Below are 20,505 nucleotides of genomic sequence, written 5' to 3' on the forward strand. Positions count from 1 at the left end.
TAAGATTCATGCTGTCAGCCTTCCAGAGAAGAGGAAGCGCAGCACAGAAAAGGTGTTGGGAGAAATAGTGGCTGAAAGCTTACCGAATTCGGTGAAAGACATCACACAGCAGATTCACGACGCTTAGCACATCCCAGAGTATAAAGCTAAAGGAATTTGTACCCAAATACATCATAAACCAACTGCTTAAAACTCAAGACAGAAAAAAAAATCAAAATCAGCCAGAAAAAAACAATTCATTAGTGGCAGAGTAACAATGACTCACATGACTGTTGATTTCTCAGTGGAAACCACGGTGAAGAAAAGTGAGAGAATTTGTTGTCAGCAGACCTGCTCTAAAGGAACTGCTTAAGGAAGTTCTTCAGACAGAAGGGAAATCATGTTGCAAGCCGCTTGGAGTATCAGGAATGAAAGAGCAACAGATGTAAATATACGTGTAAACACAGCAGACTAGGCTTTCCTGTTGAGTCCTTTTAATACACTTTTTGATTGAAAGCAAACATTACAATATTATCAGATGAGGATGTCTATACATGGAGCTACGTCAGATATCTACAGTTTCTTCTTATCACATGTCTGCATTCCACTTGAAGTAGCAGAATACTGGTTCTAAGTAGCTGTGGCCACTGAAGTATGCACACTATAATCTCTAGGAAAACCACTAAGAAACCTAAGTGAAGTGATGTTGTCAAAACACAACAGACACATTGAAATGGAATACTAAAAAGCATCCAAAGAACCCAAAAGAAAGTAGGAAAGGAAATGGAGGATCCAAAAATGGAGAAAAATTCAGAAAACAAGAACAATGTTAAGACTTGTAAAAAAACCACAGGACAGCAGAGTTTTGGTGAAGGAGTAGACCCACAGATCAGGGGAACCGAATAAAAAGTCTAGAAATAGATCCACACAAATATGACCAATTGATTTTCAACAAAGGTATAAAGACAATCCAATGGAAAAAAGACAGGCTTTCAACAAATGGTGCTGGATTAATTGGATAGCTAATCGTAGAAAAATGAAGTTTGACCCAAACCTCCCACATTATATAAAATTCTACACAGAATGGATTGTGTCTAAAGGTGAAACATTAAACTATATGCCTTTTAGAAAAAAATATAGGAGAAATCTTCAAAGTTAGGCACATCTTTATATGACATGACACCGAAAGTTTCAAATGGGAGCCCACAGCAAGGCCTATGAGCAGAAGACACTGCCCACATATCTCAGGATTTAAAGAGGTACACGTGACTGGCTGACAACCTCAGTGCCCATCAGGGCATCCACACGACACCTCATGCCACACCGAGGACGTCAGTGTGGAATGTACTGCTGCCCTGCCTCCATGTGGCCTCATGACAAAATTTTGTCATATTGCTGACATAGATAGTAAGGCAGGAACAAGCAGGTTGACCTTTGCATTCATAAAGCCTGGATATGTGTTTCTTTCGCATGAAGAAATGCCAGCAGATTCCACACGTTGAAGGTCATGACAAGCATGTGCTGGGTGCTGGAAGCGCAGCACAGGTGCAAACAGGGGCTGGGGGCAGAGGCCCATCTCACCGTGGGTACCAGGCACAGGAGGCATTCCTGCTGAGGTATGCCCTGGGGAGGGGTGGGCTGAGGCTGCCCCAGCAAAGCAGGGCCTCCCAGAAACCCTTACCTGGGATTCAGCATTCAGGGTGATGACCTCCTCATCATGGTCCAGCAGTTTGCAGGCATACGCAATGTTGATGGCTGTTTCCTGTTTGTCCCCGGTGAGAACCCAAATCTGCAGGCCTGCCTGACGCAGTTTAGTGATGGTTTCGGGAACTCCATCCTGCAGGCGGTCTTCAATCCCAGTGGCACCTGGTCAAACACACAGCGGCGTGGGTGAGCCCTCTACTCACATGCCCCCTGACCCAGAAGTGTGTGAATGGCACACAGCAACACAGACGAGAGGCTGGCCCGGCCCGCACCCTGGGGCCTCTGAGGTCTGTCTCTCTGGGAAGCACTATGATGACTCACTCAGGACAGTGGGGGACACTTTCAGCCTCTTGACTTCATAGTCGAGAGTCAGCTGGAACAACTGTGAGGCCCTAAGCATAATTATATCTACAAGAAAGCACCCGCAATGCTTTCTGACAGGCAGCTAACTTTTAACTATACAGAAAACCGGGAAATAAGGCTTGTGGAGGGATGGTGGGAATGGCTGTGTTCTCGGGGATGAAGAAGTTCTAACATTACCTATTCCCTGCACGCTTTCTAATGAATGGCACTCACATTTGCTCTTGGCAATACCGCAGCTGTCTTGACAGACCACACAGGCCTGTGATTTCTTGAAAACATTATCCTGAATTTACTTTTTCCACAAACAAAATGAATAAGAGGTGGGATTCCCTGTGTGGGTCTCCATATATTGGGGTAATTACAGCATTCACTGCAGAAAGGTGCTCTCTAGGTTGGCCTGTTTTTCCCTGCTTCCAATTTGATGAGATGGGCTCCACCTTCTCCCTAGAAATGCGGCATTGACTGAGGGGTCCTCATCAGCCGTTGCTCTTTCATGTCATCTTGCTCCATGTGCTGTATGGAGTGAATGTTCGTGTTCCCTAAAAATTCATATGATGGAGCAAAGGCGAGTGAGGTGAGTTAGCTCACCCTGGGCCAGCATTCCACACATGGCATTCTCCTGCTCCAAACCTCTGAGCTGCTCATCTGTTCTAGACTAATACTTCCACTGTGGGGTGGTGCTTTGTGTAGCTCAACCAGTTATCCACCCTTCATTAGACAGTGACTTCCTGCAGAAAGGCCTCCTGTCTCCCCATCTTGGTATCCTGGCCACTCAGCCAGGGCTCCTTGATAAATGTCCACCAAAACAGAAAGCAGGACAGGTCTCCAAGATATATTCCAGTCCAGAAGGAGTCTGCCTATTTTTAGGGAAAGCAAAACACTTCAAAATAAAGCTTCTTTATTTCAGGAGCTCAACTGGCCAAAGTACTGGGCCCCCTGCTGGGTCACTGCACTGACCCTATCCTGCATAATGTGCAGGTTTGAGGGAAACACTGAATGTTACGGAACTCAGAATACAGTCATGGAAGGTATGTCTGTCTCTGCATGAACTATGGCTGAGGATAGAGAGTAAATCCAAGGGAACAGTCCTGTTAACATGATTTGGAAGCAGAGTGGCTGTCTTCAGCTCTCCCAGGTAGCTTGTTTGCAATATTACTTGACTTTTGAGTAAATGACACTTTCTTTAAAGCATGCTCCTTAGAACCTTGAACTTTGAGTATGGTAACCAGGGTAGGTAGTAGGGTTCAAGCTGGAGCCACCATGCTTCACTGCACGCAGATGTCAGGCAGCTTTAATGGGAGGGGAGATTTAACCCACTGGGAAGTTTCAGATGACATCTGGGGAAACCAGAAAAGGGAGTGAACAGAACGTGGCCTTTGCACTTAGGTTCTTGGCCAGAACATTATGGAAAAGGAAATTTCAACGACACCGTGTGCCTGATGATCCATCCTTTGAGGTCCTCTGGTGTCACTTAAGATAAGAACTTGAATGTAAAGTTTTACCTATGGGTAGTTGCTTTGGGATATTAAAAATATAAGTGATTTACTTTGTATTTCTCAGAAATGAGTTGGAGGGGCTGGCACACAGTTGTGGGTGAAGCTGTGGTGAATGTGAAGGTGCTGGGTCTCCTTTTCTCTGGTTCAGGCTGCAGCATTTGAACCACAGATACCCAGGTTGCAGGCGATCTAAGTGTTAACCACTGGCTTGCAGGAGGGAGGCTGATTTGCTGCATTTGCCCCTTTCTGTGGTGCAAATACACCCACGGTGACTGATTTCAAGCTATCAACAAGCATCAAAAGGCTATGCAGGATTCATGAAAATTTATGCAAAACAGAAACAGTGACAGCAAACTTCCTGAAAATTTATCCATAGGCTCTTGGCCAATGTATGGACTGCTGCCCACCATGGGAAATCGAGTGGCTCCTTCACTGACCTGTCTCAGAGCTATTCTCACACACTCGTGGAGAGAAGCATCTGATTTAGGATGACAACAGAATATGGCTGAGTCAGAATTATGAAACTTTACTAGTCACGACACTGATAAAACCATAGTAGAAAAAGCTGGAACAGGGATAACGTGAAACTACTTTTAGATGTTTACACAGTTACCCAGGTAAAAATTACAGAATCCAAGCCAGGAAGTGATTCCTGTGAAAAAGATAAAGGAAGGTGAGTTGACCTCAAGTTAGGTATGTGCCTGCAGTGTACTCAGGCTGTCAAAAACTTAGGACACGTTAACAGAGATATAACATGGGGGCCAAGGGAGGTGATGGATGCCTGACCACCAGAGTAGCATTTCTGGGGTCCAGGAGTTTCTTTTTGCTTTAGGGGTGGGAATAATCCTTTCATGCATCAATTATTGCAAAATCTTGCTCCTTATCTTGATTTTGGTGGGAAAGCAAGGTTTAAAGGGGAGAAGTTGGGTGCCATCATAGGTAGGGTACCTTGTGGGGTGGCACATGGAACGACACAGAAATGGGCCATGGCAAGAACATTCAATCAAGGAGGGTCCCACTGGGGGCCACTCTGGCATCAGGCCAGGAGGTTCCTTACTAAACCCAGAGTGTGCAGAGGTACCACTGACTGAAGCCCAGTACCTCCCCATCTGAGATGGGCTTTGCAAATTGCACACTACTCCATGTAACAGATGCACGTGAGCATAATTACCCAACAGGTGAAGATTGGTCTCCAGGCGAATGGCAGACTGAAAAAGGAGCTCCTCGCGGTTTTCCAGGGAGGACTCTGCTTCTAAGTGGCTTTGCAACCAACAGGCATACTCTTCTTTACTTAGGACCTAGGGGAGATATGCTGCTGAGTGCTGTGTAGATGTGGGCAGCCCTTGCCCAGGCGGCTCACACTCACCCTCTTGGCAATGCACAAAGTGCGCAGGCCTTCCACTGCATATAGGTTGAGGTAATTCTGAGTCTTGCTTCGGATTTTCTTCTGATGCCTTCCTCTGGCATCATCTACATTGGAGTAGAAGCAGAAACCAGCATGAGGAAGGGTCCTGGGAATGCCCTAGCCCACTCTGAAGATGCCAGGGAGCTCTGTGTGGTGCTGAAAAACTCTGTGTGTGACTGCTGATGGGCTGAGAGCTCAGCACCACCTCAGAGGAGCTAACTAGGATGCTCTTCCCACTCAGCTTCCAGGCTAGCTTCACTTGGAAAACAGCCACATTTTAAGGTCTCTAAAGTTGTCACACTCAGAGAGACAAGAAGTAGAATGGTGGTTGCCAGGGCTGGGGCCTGGGGAGAAAGAGGAGTTGTTCAAAGGGTAAAGAGTTTTAGTTTTGCAAGGAGAGTTCTGGAGATCTGTTACATAACAATATGTTTAAAAATGGTTAAGGTGGCAATTTTTATGTACATACATTAAAAGTTTATTTTTAATAATTAAAATTAAAAAATTAAAATTAAGAATACAATTTTTTAAAAAGCTAGGAAATTAGTTGTCAGCTAGCAAAAGTTCTCCAAACATCCACCCTTTTCTGATTTCTGTAGACACAGATAAGGAGAAGGCTTGTTCCTTATTATAAACTACAGAAGTGCTGACTTTGAACTTTCTCCAGCCATGGAATCCACAAGGTGACATACACCTTCTTAACTATAAAATCTTCTTGGGTAACAATTATGAGTGGGAGCGCAGAAGGGCAGGAGCTTTTGTGTGTGATCAAAGTGTGTTATGAGTATGTTTCAGGGCCAGTGAGGAATACATGGTCCTCACCTTTCTGCCTCACTCTAGTTGGCTGCAACTAGGTCAGAGAATTTTCTTGCAATGAATCAATCAGCAAAGTCACAAGAACATCCTTTCCCCATGATTTACTCCAAAATCCTCCAAAGAGGAACACCTGGGAATCTGAACTACTAGATTTATCCCATGTCTGTTTCGTTGCTTGTAAATAATACACACTCATATTCATATAACATTTAAAGTAGAAGTTAGTTGTTATTTTCAAAAACCTCCTATTTCAGACTGTTTCTATTTGTGCCTTGTTGAAACAAGAAGTTTGTATAAGTAGAACATCATTAAGAGTGATCTGTCATCCCTTTGTCCAGGAGGTGGACATACAAGAAGTGTATATTCCTCCCATTTATGAAAAACTGTCCTTGAGAAAAAGGCAATTCCTATCCCCAAAACACCAGCAGTATTGCCAGAGAGAATATTAAGTGCCCAAATATCACATAGAACATACTTTTACTAAAAATATTATGTGTTGCTTAATCTGAAATTCAAATTTAACTGGACATTCAACATATTTTGTTTGATAAATCTGGCAATCCTACTTACCAGTGGTAAGACCCCTGGTCTGGGGAAGGTTTTCTACTATTTGAATCAACCTCTTATCTCCTGAACGTGTGATCTACATGGAAAAGGCAGTGCCCCCAAGGGGCCAAAGATTGGTTCTTGGGAGCAAAATGTATTCTTATGCATAAAAGCATGGATATATATACAGTACATAAACAGAGGTACAGCATATCTATGCATTAAAATGACATGGAGGTGAGCCAAGATGGTGGTGTGAGTAGAACAGCAGAAATCTCCTCCCAAAACCACATATATTTATGAAAATATAACAAAGACAACTCTTCCTAGAAAAGAGACCAGAGGACACAGGACAACATCCAGACCACATCCACACCTGCAAGAACCCAGCGCCTCCCCAAGGGGGTAAGATACAAACCCCGGCACAGTGGGACCTGAGCACCCATCCTCCCAGCTCCCGGCGGGAGGAGAGGAGTCAGAGCGGGAGGGAGAGGGAGCCCAGGACTGCTGAACACCCAGCCCCAGCCATCTGGACCAGAGCGCAGACACAGTGCATGAGACCGGCGCCTGGGGACAAAGAAAAGTGAGTGGATTTTTTTTTTTTTTTTGCGAGTGCTTTTTGGAAGTCTTAAAGGGACACGGACCGCAAAACCGGACAGAAGTGTCCCAAGACACTTAGTCCAGCAGCAGGGAATCTGGGGATGTCTGGTACTCTGACCCCCTGGAGAGCAGGGAGCAAGGAGGCCCCTCACGGAGATAAATAGCTTCCCAGCCACTCCCCCTCCAATGCAGCTCCACCATATCATAGCAGCGGCCCATGCCAGGCCATGCCCACAGCAACAGCGGAGATAAACTCCATAGCAGCCAGGCAGGAATCAGAAGCCCTGTCTGAGTGCAGCTGCCCAGCACAAGCCACTAGAGGTCGATGTTCTCCCAGGAGAGGAAGGCCACAAACCAACAAGAAGGAAAGTTCTTCCAGCCATCACTCGTGCCAGCTCTGCAAACTATCTCTATCACCATGAAAAGGCAAAACTACAGGCAGACAAAGATCACAGAGTCAACACCTGAGAAGGAGACAGACCTAAGCAGTCTTCCTAAAAAAGAATTCAAAATAAAAATCATAAACATGCTGACAGAGATGCAGAGAAATATACAAGAGCTAAGGGATGAAGTCCAGAGGGAGACTACAGACACCCGGAAAGAGATTACAGAACTGAAACAAACTCTGGAAGGATTTATGAGCAGAATAGATAAGATGCAAGAGGCCATTGATGGAACAGAAACCAGAGAACAGGAACACATAGAAGCTGACATAGAGAGAGATAAAAGGATCTCCAGGAATGAAACAATATTAAGAGAATTGTGTGACCAATCCAAAAGGAACAATATCCATATTATAGGGGTACTAGAAGAAGAAGAGAGAGAAAAAGGGGTAGAAAGTGTCTTTGAAGAAATAATTGCTGAAAACTTCCCCAAATTGGGGGAGGAAATAATCGAACAGACCATGGAAATACACAGAACTCCCAACAGAAAGTACCCAAGGAGGACAACAGCAAGACACATAATAATTAAAATGGCAAAGATCAAGGACAAGGAAAGAGTTTTAAAGGCAGCTAGAGAGAAAAATGTCATCTATAAAGGAAAACCCATCAGGCTATCATCAGACTTCTCGAAAGAAACCTTACAGGCCAGAAGAGAATGGCATGATATATTTAATGCAATGAAACAGAAGGGCCTTGAACGAAGAATACTGTATCCAGCATGATTATCATTCAAATATGATGGAGGGATTAAACAATTCCCAGGCAAGCAAAAGTTGAGGGAATTTGCCTCCCACAAACCACCCCTACAGGGTATTCTAGAGGGACTGTTCTAGACGGGAGCACTCCTAAAACTAAACAGATGTCACCAGAGAAAATAAAATCACAGCAAAGAAAGCAGACCAACCAAATACTAACTAAAGGCAAAAAAATAAAATCAACTACTCACTAAAAGCAGTTAAAGGAAACACGAAAGAGCACAGAATAAAACAACCAACATATAAAGAATGGAGGAGGAGGAATAAGAAGGGAGAGAAGAAAAGAATCTCCAGACAGTGTATATAACAGCTCAATAAGCGAGCTAAGTTAGGAAGTAAGATACTAAAGAGGCTAACCTTGAACCTTTGATAACCATGAATCTAAAGCCTGCAATGGAAATAAGTACATATCTTTCAATAGTCACCCTAAATGTAAATGGACTGAATGCACCAATCAAAAGACACAGAGTAATAGAATGGATAAAAAAGCAAGACACATCTATATGCTGCTTACAAGAAACTCAACTCAAACCCAAAGACATGCACAGACTAAAAGTCAAGGGATGGAAAAACATATTTCAGGCAAACAACAGAGAGAAGAAAGCAGGGGAGATAAAGAAGGACATTACAAAATGATAAAGGCCTCAGTCCAACAAGAGGATATAACCATTCTAAATATATATGCACCCAACACAGGAGCACCAGTATATATGAAACAAATACTAACAGAACTAAAGGGGGAAATAGACTGCAATGCATTCCTTTTAGGAGACTTCAACACACCATTCACCCCAAAGGATAGATCCACCGGGCAGAAAATAAGTAAGGACACAGAGGCACTGAAAAACATGCTAGAACAGATGGACCTAAAGACATCTATAGAACTCTACATCCAAAAGCAACAGGATATACATTCTTCTCAAGTGCACATGGAACATTCTCCAGAATAGACCACATACTAGCTCACAAAAAGAGCCTCAGTAAATTCCAAAATATTGAAATTCTACCAAACAACTTTTCAGACCAGAAAGGTATAAAACTAGAAATAAATTCTACAGAGAAAACAAAAAGGCTCACAAACACATGGAGGCTTAACAACATTCTCCTAAATAATCAATGGATCAATGACCAAATTAAAATACAGATAAAGGAATATATGGAAACAAATGACAACAACAACACTAAGCCCCAACTTCTGAGGGATGCAGTGAAAGCAGTCTTAAGAGGAAAGTATATAGCAATCCAGGCACACTTGAAGAAGGAAGAACAATCCCAAATGAATAGTCTAACATCACAATTATGGAAACTGGAAAAAGAAGAACAAATGAGGCCTAAAGTCAGCAGAAGGAGGAACATAATAAAGATCAGAGAAGAAATAAACAAAACTGAGAAGAATAAAACAATAGCAAAAATCAATGAAACCAAGAGCTGGTTCTTTGAGAAAATAAACAAAATAGATAAGCCTCTAGACAATCTTACTAAGAGAAAAAGAGAATCAACACAAATCAACAGAATCAGAAATGAGAATGGAAAAATCATGACAGACTCCACAGAAATACAAAGAATTATTAAAGACTACTATGAAAACCTATATGCCAACAAGCTGGAAAACCTAGAAGAAATGGACAACTTCCTAGAAAAATGCAACCTCCCAAGACTGACCAAGGAAGGAACACAAAAGTTAAACAAACCAATTACGAGCAAAGAAATTGAAGCGGTAATCAAAAAACTACCCAAGAACAAAACCCCGGGGCCGCACGGATTTACCTCAGAATTTTATCAGACACACAGAGAAGAAATAATACCTATTCTCCTTAAAGTGCTCCAAAAAATAGAAGAGGAGGGAACACTCCCAAACTCATTCTATGAAGCCAACATCACCCTAATACCAGAACCAGGCAAAGATCCCACCAAAAAAGAAAACTACCGACCAATATACCTGATGAAAGTAGATGCAAAAATACTCAACAAAATATTAGCAAACTGAATTCAAAAATACATCAAAAGGATCGTACACCATGACCAAGTGGGATTCATCCCAGGGATGCAAGGATGGTACAACATTCGAAAATCCATCAACATCATCCACCACATCAACAAAAAGAAAGACAAAACCCACATGATCATCTCCATAGATGCTGAAAAAGCATTTGACAAAATTCAACATCCATCATGATAAAAACTCTCAGCAAAATGGGAATAGAGGGAAAGTACCTCAACATAATAAAGGCCATATATCATAAACCCACAGCCAACATTATACTGAACAGTGAGAAGCTGAAAGCTTTTCCTCTGAGATCGGGAACTAGACAGGGATGCCCTCTCTCCCCACTGTTATTGAACATAGTCCTGGAGGTCCTAGCCACAGCAATCAGACAAAACAAAGAAATACAAGGAATCCAGATTGGTAAAGAAGAAGTTAAACTGTCACTATTTGCAGATGACATGATATTGTACATATAAAACCCTAAAGACTCCACTCCAAAACTACTAGAACTGATATCAGAATACAGCAAAGTTGCAGGATACAAAATTAACACAGAGAAATCTGTGGCTTTTCTATACACTAACAATGAACCAATAGAAAGAGAAATCAGGAAAACAACTCCATTCACAATTGCATCAAAAAGAATAAAACATCTAGGAATAAACCTAACCAAAGAAGTGAAAGACCTATACCCTGAAACCTACAAGTCACTCTTAAGAGAAATTAAAGGGGACACTAACAAATGGAAACTCATCCCATGCTCATGGCTAGGAAGAATTAATACAGTCAAAATGGCCATCCTGCCCAAAGCAGCATACAGATTTGATGCAATCCCTGTCAAATTACCAGCAACATTCTTCAACAAACTGGAACAAATAGTTCAAAAATTCATATGGAAACACCAAAGACCCCAATTGCCAAAGTAATCCTGAGAAAGAAGAATAAAGTAGGGGGGATCTCACTCCCCAACTTCAAGCTCTACTACAAAGCCATAGTAATCAAGACAATCTGGTACTGGCACAAGAACAGAGCCACAGACCAGTGGAACAGACTAGAGACTCCAGACATTAACCCAAACATATATGGTCAATTAATATTTGATAAAGGAGCCACAGACATACAATGGCGAAATGACAGTCTCTTCAACAGATGGTGCTGGCAAAACTGGACAGCTACATGTAGGAGAATGAAACTGGATCATTGTCTAACCCCATACAGAAAATTAAATTCAAAATGGATCAAAGACCTGAATGTAAGTCATGAATCCATAAAACTCTTAGAAAAAAACATAGGCAAAAACCTCTTAGACATAAACATGAGTGACCTCTTCTTGAACATATCTCCCCGGGCAAGGAAAACAACAGCAAAAATGAGCAAGTGGGACTACATTAAGCAGAAAAGCTTCTGTACAGCAAAAGACACTATCAGTAGAACAAAAAGGTACCCTACAGTATGGGAGAATATATTTGTAAATGATAGATCCGATAAAGGCTTGACGTCCAAAATATATAAAGAGCTCACCCACCTCAAAAAACAAAAAACAAATAATCCAATTAAAAAATGGGCAGAGGAACTGAACAGACAGTTCTCCAAAAAAGAAATACAGATGGCCAAGAGACACATGAAAAGATGCTCCACTTCGCTAATTATCAGAGAAATGCAAATTAAAACCACAATGAGATATCACCTCACACCAGTAAGGATGGCTACGATCCAAAAGACAAACAACAACAAATGTTGGCGAGGCTGTGGAGAAAGGGGAACCCTCCTACACTGCTGGTGGGAATGTAAATTAGTTCAACCACTGTGGAAAACAGTATGGAGGTTCCTCAAAATGCTCAAAACAGACTTACCATTTGACCCAGGAATTCCACTCCTAGGAATTTACCCTAAGAATACAGCACTCAAGTTTGAAAAAGACAGATGCACCCCTATGTTTATCACAGCACTATTTACAATAGCCAAGAATTGGAAGCAACCTAAGTGTCCATCAGTAGATGAATGGATAAAGAAGATGTGGTACATATACACAATGGAATATTATTCAGCCATAAGAAGAAAACAAATCCTACCATTTGCAAAAACATGGATGGAGCTAGAGGGTATTATGCTCAGTGAAATAAGCTAAGCGGAGAAAGAGAAATACCAAATGATTTCACTCATCTGTGGAGTATAAGAACAAAGGAAATACTGAAGGAACAAAACAGCAGGGGAATCACAGAACCCAAGACTGGACTAACAGTTACCAAAAGGAAAGGTACTGGGGAGGATGGGTGGGTAGGGAGGGATAAGGGGGGGATGAAGAAAGGGGGTATTATGATTAGCATGCAAAATGGGGGGGAGGAAGAAAGGGGAGGGCTGTGCAACACAGAGAAGACAAGTAGTGATTCTACAACATTTTGCTATGCTGATGGACAGTGACTGTAAAGGGGTTTATAGTGGGGACCTGGTATAGGGGAGAGCCTAGTAAACATAATGTTCTTCATGTAATTGTAGATTAATGATAACAAAAAAAAGAAAGGAAAAGGGGGATTACTCCCTGATAGGATAAAACTAACTGTAAATCAACGATTAATGCATGCTTTAAATATCCTTAATTTTGATCATTTAAAGTGTGTCAGATGATCAGCTATGGAAGTACATTTTTCTGATAATATTCCTTTCTCTTAAAAAAAAAAGCAGTTCCTGTGTGATGATCTCCAATAAGTTCTTCACAATGTTATAAAGGGCATATCAAAGTGTGGGCAAAGGGTTTGTTTGTGTTTATACAGAGGATTGAAGCCTACTTTGGCTACCCAGAAAATGAATTAAGATACGATATGAAGAAGAACTTCCAAAATCAACATTCTCTGGAAGAGTCATTCCAGAAGATGATCATCAAAAAGCTTCAACAAAGATCCTGGTGCTGTTGCAGTTGTAGCTGCATTCATCCCACTGGTTCCTGGACTTGCCATGGGAATGAAGAAGGCGATATCTAAGCTAGCCTGTGCATACAGTAAAACAACAAATTTGACTGGATCTATACTGTTGGAACTCAACCAAGAATTAGGGGAAGTGCAAGTTGCAGCGTTCCAAGATCTTGCGACTATAGACTATCTACTGTTAAAAGAACATATGGGATGTGAACAGTTCCCAGGAATGTGTTGTTTTAATTTGTCTGATTTTTCTCAAAATATTCAAATTCAGTTAGACAATACCCATCATATCATTGGTAAGTTTTCACAAATGCCTAGGGTGCCTAACTGATTTTCTTTGTTTCACTGGATATGGCTGGTAATTGTAGGTCTGCTTTGGTTATGTAGCTGTATTCCTATTATGTTAATGTGTGCACGCAATTTAATTAGTAATTTAAAAACTATACATGCTTATGTTACACTACAAGAAGATATGTCAAAGAAATAATCAATCTTCCCATGTTTTCTTCCATCTCCTACTTCTATAGCTTCTCTTCTTCCTTCATAATTACAACCCTTAAGTAGAATTCGTGCCTCATATCAAAATTACCGAGTATCATAATTCTTCAAGTGGTAAAGGTACCTCAAGACAAATGCTGGGCATAGAAGCCACAGGGCATAAATCTGCAAAAAATAAAAAGCTAACCTTTTCAAACAATATTGCTTCTCTCTCACTTACCAACTTTACATTTCCCTGTATGGCCCCAGAAGATGACTGGTTAGTCAGAGACAGGTAAGATTCCTCAAGGGAGGAACAACCTAAGACAGGCACAGTCGCAGAGGGGTCATCGGGTGAGAAATTGGGGATCAACAGAGGTGAGGCTTAGAACCTCACCCCCCCTGTTTTGAGAGAAATTTTCTGCATCTGTGGATGTTTTGTTGCCCTTGTCTAGCTTGGATTAATACTTTGTCTATAGGCACACACCTGATCATTTACATTTGCCCTCTTACAGCACTAAACTATGTTTTCTACCTTTATCTTGCATCTACCTACCACTTAAGCATTTTATTAAAAAAAAATAATAATAATAAGGGAGAAATGTGGAATTCACATATAAATCAAGTATAAAAATCAAACGAATAATCATAATTGACCTGATTGTTTATGGTTCATGATGCATGATCAAAGCCGAAAGTTTCTGTGATGACTGCCCTTGCACTGTTCACCATGTAAGAACTTGTTCATTATGCTTCAGATGATTGGAGACTTGAGAATTAGGCTTGGGGTTGATTAATGATTGTGCATTGAGTCCCCTATAGAGAATTTTATTGTTGTTAACAACCATATGATCAACAAATATGAGAGATGCCCTCTCAAAAAAAAAATGACACAGGTGCATGAGGAGGAAAAAATATCTAAAAAGGCTCAAGGGGGCAATACTAAAAAAAGAGAATTGGGAAATAGTGTTGTAGGTGATTTAGCTGCAGGGATTTAAATTTGACACTCCAAGTCATCTTATTCTTGACTACCATTTACTCCTTATGTTGTGATAACATTCTTAGAAGGTGATAACATTATTCCAGATTCTGATTGCTCTTTGAGCAAAGATGTGTCTATCTGCGGGATGGTGAAATTAAAATAATGATAAAGTACTTTATTGTCTAGAGAGTTGAGAGGAAGGCTGTGCTTCAGGGAAGGGTTCACCTGCAGAGCCACTGCCTTTAACCACATTGGTCAAAACAAAGCTGAGGGCTTGAGAGGAGGGAAGGGTGACCAGGGTCACTAATGTGGCCCAGGCCCTTCCCCCCCAAGCCCCAGAAGCATCTGTGTCTGGAAAGAGGTGTAAGCTCTTTTGCTCAATGAAGATCCACCCTCTATAGCAGTCATTTTCAAACTCCTCTTTCTCAAACCAAACGTTATATGGAACTCTAGTCCACACACACAGGGACCACGGTGCTGCCGCTCTGCCTGAAGCTGGGATGGAGGGCAGCAGGTGGGAGGCTGCAGTCCCCACCCCGGGGCCCCACTGCTGCCTGAGGCAGCTTCACAAACGAGCCCCAAACCGTGGCCTGGGCCTCACAGCTGCCCTGGGCCAGGCGACCACAGGGCTGAAAGGCACGGAGGAGCCCTCCCAAACTGCTAGTCCGGAAGTTCTTAACCTTCACTGTCCAGATTTAAAACAGGACGCTGGGCCTCCCTCCACAGCCCCACAGCCCCCTGCTCCAAGGTGAGCTCGGGCCCAGGCCTCCGGGCCCGCCTTCTAAGGAGGAGCTGGAATCTGGAGAGCAAGTCCCCCATGGGAACGGCTTCCAGAAGGGGTCCATGACAATCCCTCTACCAGTGGGGAGGGCTGGGGGCAGGCTTGCCCTCTTGGGGCTCCACCCGGCACGGGACTGGTACCTGGGGAGCAGGGCAGCAGGAGGTCCATGAGCACCGAGTCGGCCCCCTTGGTGTAGACGCTGATCTCGTCGGTGAGGGGGTGCCGGATGACCACCGACATCCTCTTGCGGACGGAGTCGAAGCCCAGCGTGTGCAGGAGCTCGAAGGTGAGCCTGCCCAGCTGGGGCAGCTGCACCGACACGTGGTCGGGCAGGCGGTCCACCAGCGCGCAGCTGTAGGCCCGGGCTGCATACACGAGCGCCGCCTCGTCGGGGCTCTCGGCCTCGTAGCGCAGCTCCGGTGCCTGCCCGCGGGCCGTGCGCCGCGAGGCCCCACTGCCCGGCTCGCTGATGCCGTTGCTGGCGAGCGCCACGGGCTGGCCCGGCCGCTCCTCGGGCCCGAGCAGAGCGCTGTCGCGGGCCGGGCCGGACAGGCAGCCAGAGCTCGACTTGTTCGGGCCCCTGTTGGCAGCCAGGCTCCCGAGGCCGTTGCAGCCCGCAGCCCGGCGGCTGGGCGTGAACCTCCGGAGGAAGTCTTCTATGGTTTTCACGGGGGACTTCAGCTCAAACCTCACCCTCACCTGCAAGAGAAGCAGGGGTCGGGGGTCTGCTCAGGGGGCCTGAGGCACAGATCTCCCATGTCTCAGATTTCGGGGGTATGCATGGAATGGCAACCAGACCATCCTGCCCCTTTGTCTCTTCTACTTCACTTAAACAAAGGTCATGCAATATTCATTCCTTAGGATATGAATTATAGTTATCCTTAAATTTTCATAATTTTTCCCATGTGTCCAATGTTATAAACTACAGTAATAGCCTCCAGAAAAATCAGGTACTTGGTAAAGCAAGGCCCTTAGGACCAATTTTGATAAAGGTGCTTTTTCTTTATTCCTGTAATGACTTTACATATGCTACATATCTAGGCAGGAGATACAGGTAGGCACACTGGAGCTCCTGCTGGCTCCAAATACGCTGAGTGGTGATTCTCGCTAATGTGTGGGAACAGAGATGCATCCAGAGACATGTTCATTTGCTGAGGGTGGGTGATTAAATATCTGTTCTCTCTGTGGAATTCATGCATGTGTGAGGCGCACACCTCAGAGGTCAAGGGCCCCAGACCCTCCAGAGCTTGCCTTTTGTCGTGGCTGATCTGGTGATGTGACTACTACCGTGTTGCAGATGGTGAGCGCGATGAAGAAGTCAAAAACGTCAGACAGTTCGGGTGAGAGGTGGGCCAGCGGGTGCTCCCGGTGCCTTGCGATGGCCAGGCACCTGTCGCATTCGCTCACCTTCTCAAACAGCTTTGGGTCAGGTGTAATGTTTTTCTCCTGAAGAAAACAGAGGCCGAGGGGTGAGTCTGATCCAGGCACCTGCCAAGTGACTCAGTGCTTCCACTATTTATATACATTTTGACTTTATTCTAAGCTGTAAACACACTTTCATATAACCTTTATGACTGTATAATGGTAAATTATGTAAGATTTTAATTGTATAAGAATATACAACTTACACATGAAACAAAATGCATATATTCTTATATTTACATATAAGATAAACAAGTTCTTATAAAATAATACATCTAAAATGTATGTTGTTATAAAATAATATATCTTACTCAGAAAGATTTGAACAAAACACATCTGTATCTGTTAGATACAGTTTTTGAAACATATGATCCTGCATTTCCTTCCAGTCTTTTTTCTCTACACTTACATTATACATAACCAAATATTTTATACATTTCCTTAGGATATATACCCAAAAGTGGAATTGTTGGATTATATGGTGGTTCTGTTTTTAACTTTTTGAGGAATTTCCATACTGGATTCCATTGTGGCTGCACCAATATACATTCCCACCAACAGCACACAATGGTTTTCTTCTCCCCACATCCTCCCAACACTTGTTATCTCTTGTCCTTTGGTGGTGATGTTCTAGTAGGTGTGTGTTGGTATCTCATTGTGGTTTTGGTATGAATTTGATTTGATTTGCCACCTTAAACTTATACAATGTTATATGCCAATTGTATATTCCCATAAAAAACATGATACATTCACTGGCAGTTTCCATTTTCAGCAAAATATTTTGTCTGAACTTTTATAGGCTTTTAAGAATGATTTGAAAACGCAAGTTCTAACAACTTCAGAATACATGTACCATAATCTGTTTGAACATTCATTTATCACTGGATACATTGTCTTCACTGATAGATTTCTGTGCACAGAAATCTTTGACTGAATCACAAAATTCCTAGGTCAGAAAGTTTGAGCATTTCAAATAACTCTTGACCCACGTTGCTGAACTGATGTCAGGAGAGCCTGTAACAGCCCTCCTCCTGCCAAGTCAGAAAGCCCTCCTCCCATGGGTGCCATATAAACCCACCAACCAACCACAATTCTAACTGCCTCGATTTGAGTGGCAGCTTCTGTATGGTTTCGAAGGATACAGAGAACGAGGCTGCCACAGAGGGAGCAAATGGGTTCTTCCTTTCTGTTCATTTGGGGAGTGGAAGGATCTTTTAGAGTTTGTCACTCACTCGCTCCTGGAAATTTCCCTGCCTGATGAGAATGGTCCACAGTCATCTGGACAGCTGACTAGGCAAGGGAGAAAAAAGCTTCAGTGGCTTTGGGCTCATCAGATTACTTTTTTTTTATTTGGCTTTGCTTTGTCACAGTTGTCATCCTGCTCTGATATTTGATTTATTTTGTTTTGCAGGATGCACTTCCTCTCCGTCACCCTGCTGGGTGGCTTACCAGCAGGCCTCCAGTCTTGGAAGCCATGGCAAAGGGGGCATGTTGATGTTTTGGAACAGATACAATGTGGGGAGAAGGTGGATGCTGCCCAGGAAATCCCCCATGACTGTGCAGAGCCAAAGGCCCCACACTTCTGAAGAGCAGGAGAAAATGACAGGAAGGGAACCATGGGGATGACTCAACATGGGACCGAAGGGGGCTCACCATGGGGCTGCTGAACGCTGTGTGCTGGGACAGCACGCTGGCCTGCCTGGCCTCGGCCCGGCTGCCCGTGCGCCGGTGGGACCTGGTGCTCTGGCTCCTGGGCATGGCGCGGACGCTCTGGTGGCTCCCGGAGCTGCTGCGCTGGGGCAGGGAGCCCCCTCTAGGAAGCACCTCCTCCTCCTCTGAGTCCGCCTCCTGGTACCGGGCCAGACGCTGGGCTGCGGGGAGAGGAATGGTGGGGACACATCGGGAGGAGGCTGGGTAGGCAGAAGGGGCTGACTCGGAGCCCTGGGGGCCCTCGCTGTCAAGGGGCAGGACTCATCCAGCAAAGGTCCCACCGAGGGAACCCAGGCCACGCACTGCGTCTGCCTTGCAGTCACGCAGAAGCAGTGCTTCTCGGCGGCGCTGGTGGTGCTTCCCTGTGGAGGTTCCTTTTCCAGGGCCAGTGGGTGGTGGCTACTGTCCGACTCACCCTGTGTGGATGAAGCGCTGTGCCAGGGGGAGGCTCATAGTCCTCCTGGGGCTGCACAGCGTGGATGAACACCGCCAGGGTTTAGGCCCAGCCGGTAAATCTCCACTGCAGACAGTCATGCCCATGAAAGCTTGAGCCCTTAGGCATGCTGCAGAGCCAGTCTATGGCTCTGTGTTCACGTGCATGCTCAGGGAGCCCCATCAAGTGCACCCTTGCTGCCGTTTCCTGCAGGTGGATGGCTCTGAACCCATCTTCTTTGCTCTGCCCCGTTAGTTCAACTTCTTGCATGAGGGATGCACAAGAAGCAGAAGATTCGTGCGGATTACTCATTCAAAAATAAGTCAAGGGCAGCCCAGTGCTAACACAAGGTATCCTAACGCAAGGGGGCCTGTGTGAGGACCTTAGAGAAAGGGCCTCTGACCTTGATTCACCCGGAGCATAGGTCTGTCCTGTGGGTCAGGCCTTATAATCATCATCTTTCCTCAGAAAGAGTTTTCTTAGGGATGGTATTTATTAGGGATAGAGGTAAGGAACAGAAAGCACCTGCTCTTGGTCACACGGCTGGGTAACTGGCATGCCTGGGTTCCAGCTCAGCAAGATCCTCCACATGTCTCATCCCCTCCTGGCTGATGTAATGCTTACTTTGGTGGCAAACTGATGCCAGGAAGAACAAAGCCCGGACATGGGACTGCCCAGCTCCCAGGCTTATGTGTTAGGAGCTTGGTGTCAGCCCTCTGAAGGGTACACCTGCCCGTCCAACCCCCCCACATCAGGGGCCAGATGTTAGCCCAAAGGAGTCATCCCTCAGGCCACAGCTGATGAATGACTGTGGTCTGTGACTGTGCATCAGTTTATGATCAGCCACGGCCTCAACAATGCCCTCAGTGTCCTTGAGGAAGACAAGGGCAAGGAGCCCACGGGGGCATTCACTGTCACCACGACACTGTCGCCACAGAGTTACACGCACCCACAGCCAGTTACATACACCCATGGTATATGTGAGCTGGGCTCAGCACTCCAAGCCACCCCCACCTGAATTCATCTTACTAACAAGATCTGAAAGCTCAGCTCATGGCAGGAACGCCTAAGACACTCCTGGCCCTGGGTGCACATCAATCACTGAGCAGCACTTCTTCAAAATACACAGCAGAGATGCGTGGCTGTTTCAGCCTCTGCCAGAACTGCTTTCCTGTGTCTTCTGGAGGTGGTTTATGGTAAGCGTCTGACAACTGTCAGAATCTTTCTGTAACCACAGTTGGGATTATACTCATGGAGCCTGAGGTCTAGTTTCAAAGGCTGCTGCTGACCTGACCTTTGACCTGACTCCTTTGCAACGAGGCTGAGTTCTGCTTTCAGGGAGGGGAGCACTTCTGCACATGTTGAGGAGTTACAGAAGGGGTAGTTGAGGGGGTGGGAGGCAGGTGGACAGACAGGATACTGTCACCAAGCATTTCTCTTGAGTGATAAATAAAAAAAATAAAGTGGTTAAGTTCCTCTGCCTTCTGTTAAATATGATTAGTTTTACATGGAGGACATTACTGGATATTACGGTAATTCTTAGTTTTATAAAACTCACAAAAATCCAACAAATCCCCTTAAAGAACAGCTTCCTAATGATGTTCACATGCTGACTGATGTCTACATTTACTTCTGTTTTTGTGGCAAGATTTCCTGATGTTCTCAGGCACAGCTACAGGATGGCAAGGGAGTCC

At 44.4% G+C, this 20,505-nt stretch overlaps 1 protein-coding gene across 4 annotated transcripts in view; it reads right to left on the reverse strand.

The window, feature by feature from the left end:
* Positions 1–20,505, reverse strand: part of ATP10A (ATPase phospholipid transporting 10A (putative)) — a 181,137-nt gene that overhangs the window by 16,285 nt on the left and 144,347 nt on the right. For all 4 annotated transcript variants that reach the window (XM_037016467.2, XM_037016466.2, XM_037016465.2 and 1 more), the window contains 6 exons: positions 18,322–18,539; positions 16,498–16,692; positions 15,387–15,945; positions 4,909–5,012; positions 4,714–4,840; positions 1,661–1,845 (listed from right to left, as the gene is read on the reverse strand). In XM_037016467.2, coding sequence (XP_036872362.2) covers positions 1,661–1,845; positions 4,714–4,840; positions 4,909–5,012; positions 15,387–15,945; positions 16,498–16,692; positions 18,322–18,539 — 1,388 coding nt within the window. The remainder of the gene's footprint in view (positions 1–1,660; positions 1,846–4,713; positions 4,841–4,908; positions 5,013–15,386; positions 15,946–16,497; positions 16,693–18,321; positions 18,540–20,505) is intronic.

The sequence above is a fragment of the Manis javanica genome, chromosome 18 (assembly GCF_040802235.1).
Source record: "Manis javanica isolate MJ-LG chromosome 18, MJ_LKY, whole genome shotgun sequence".
NCBI classification, from domain to species: domain Eukaryota; kingdom Metazoa; phylum Chordata; class Mammalia; order Pholidota; family Manidae; genus Manis; species Manis javanica.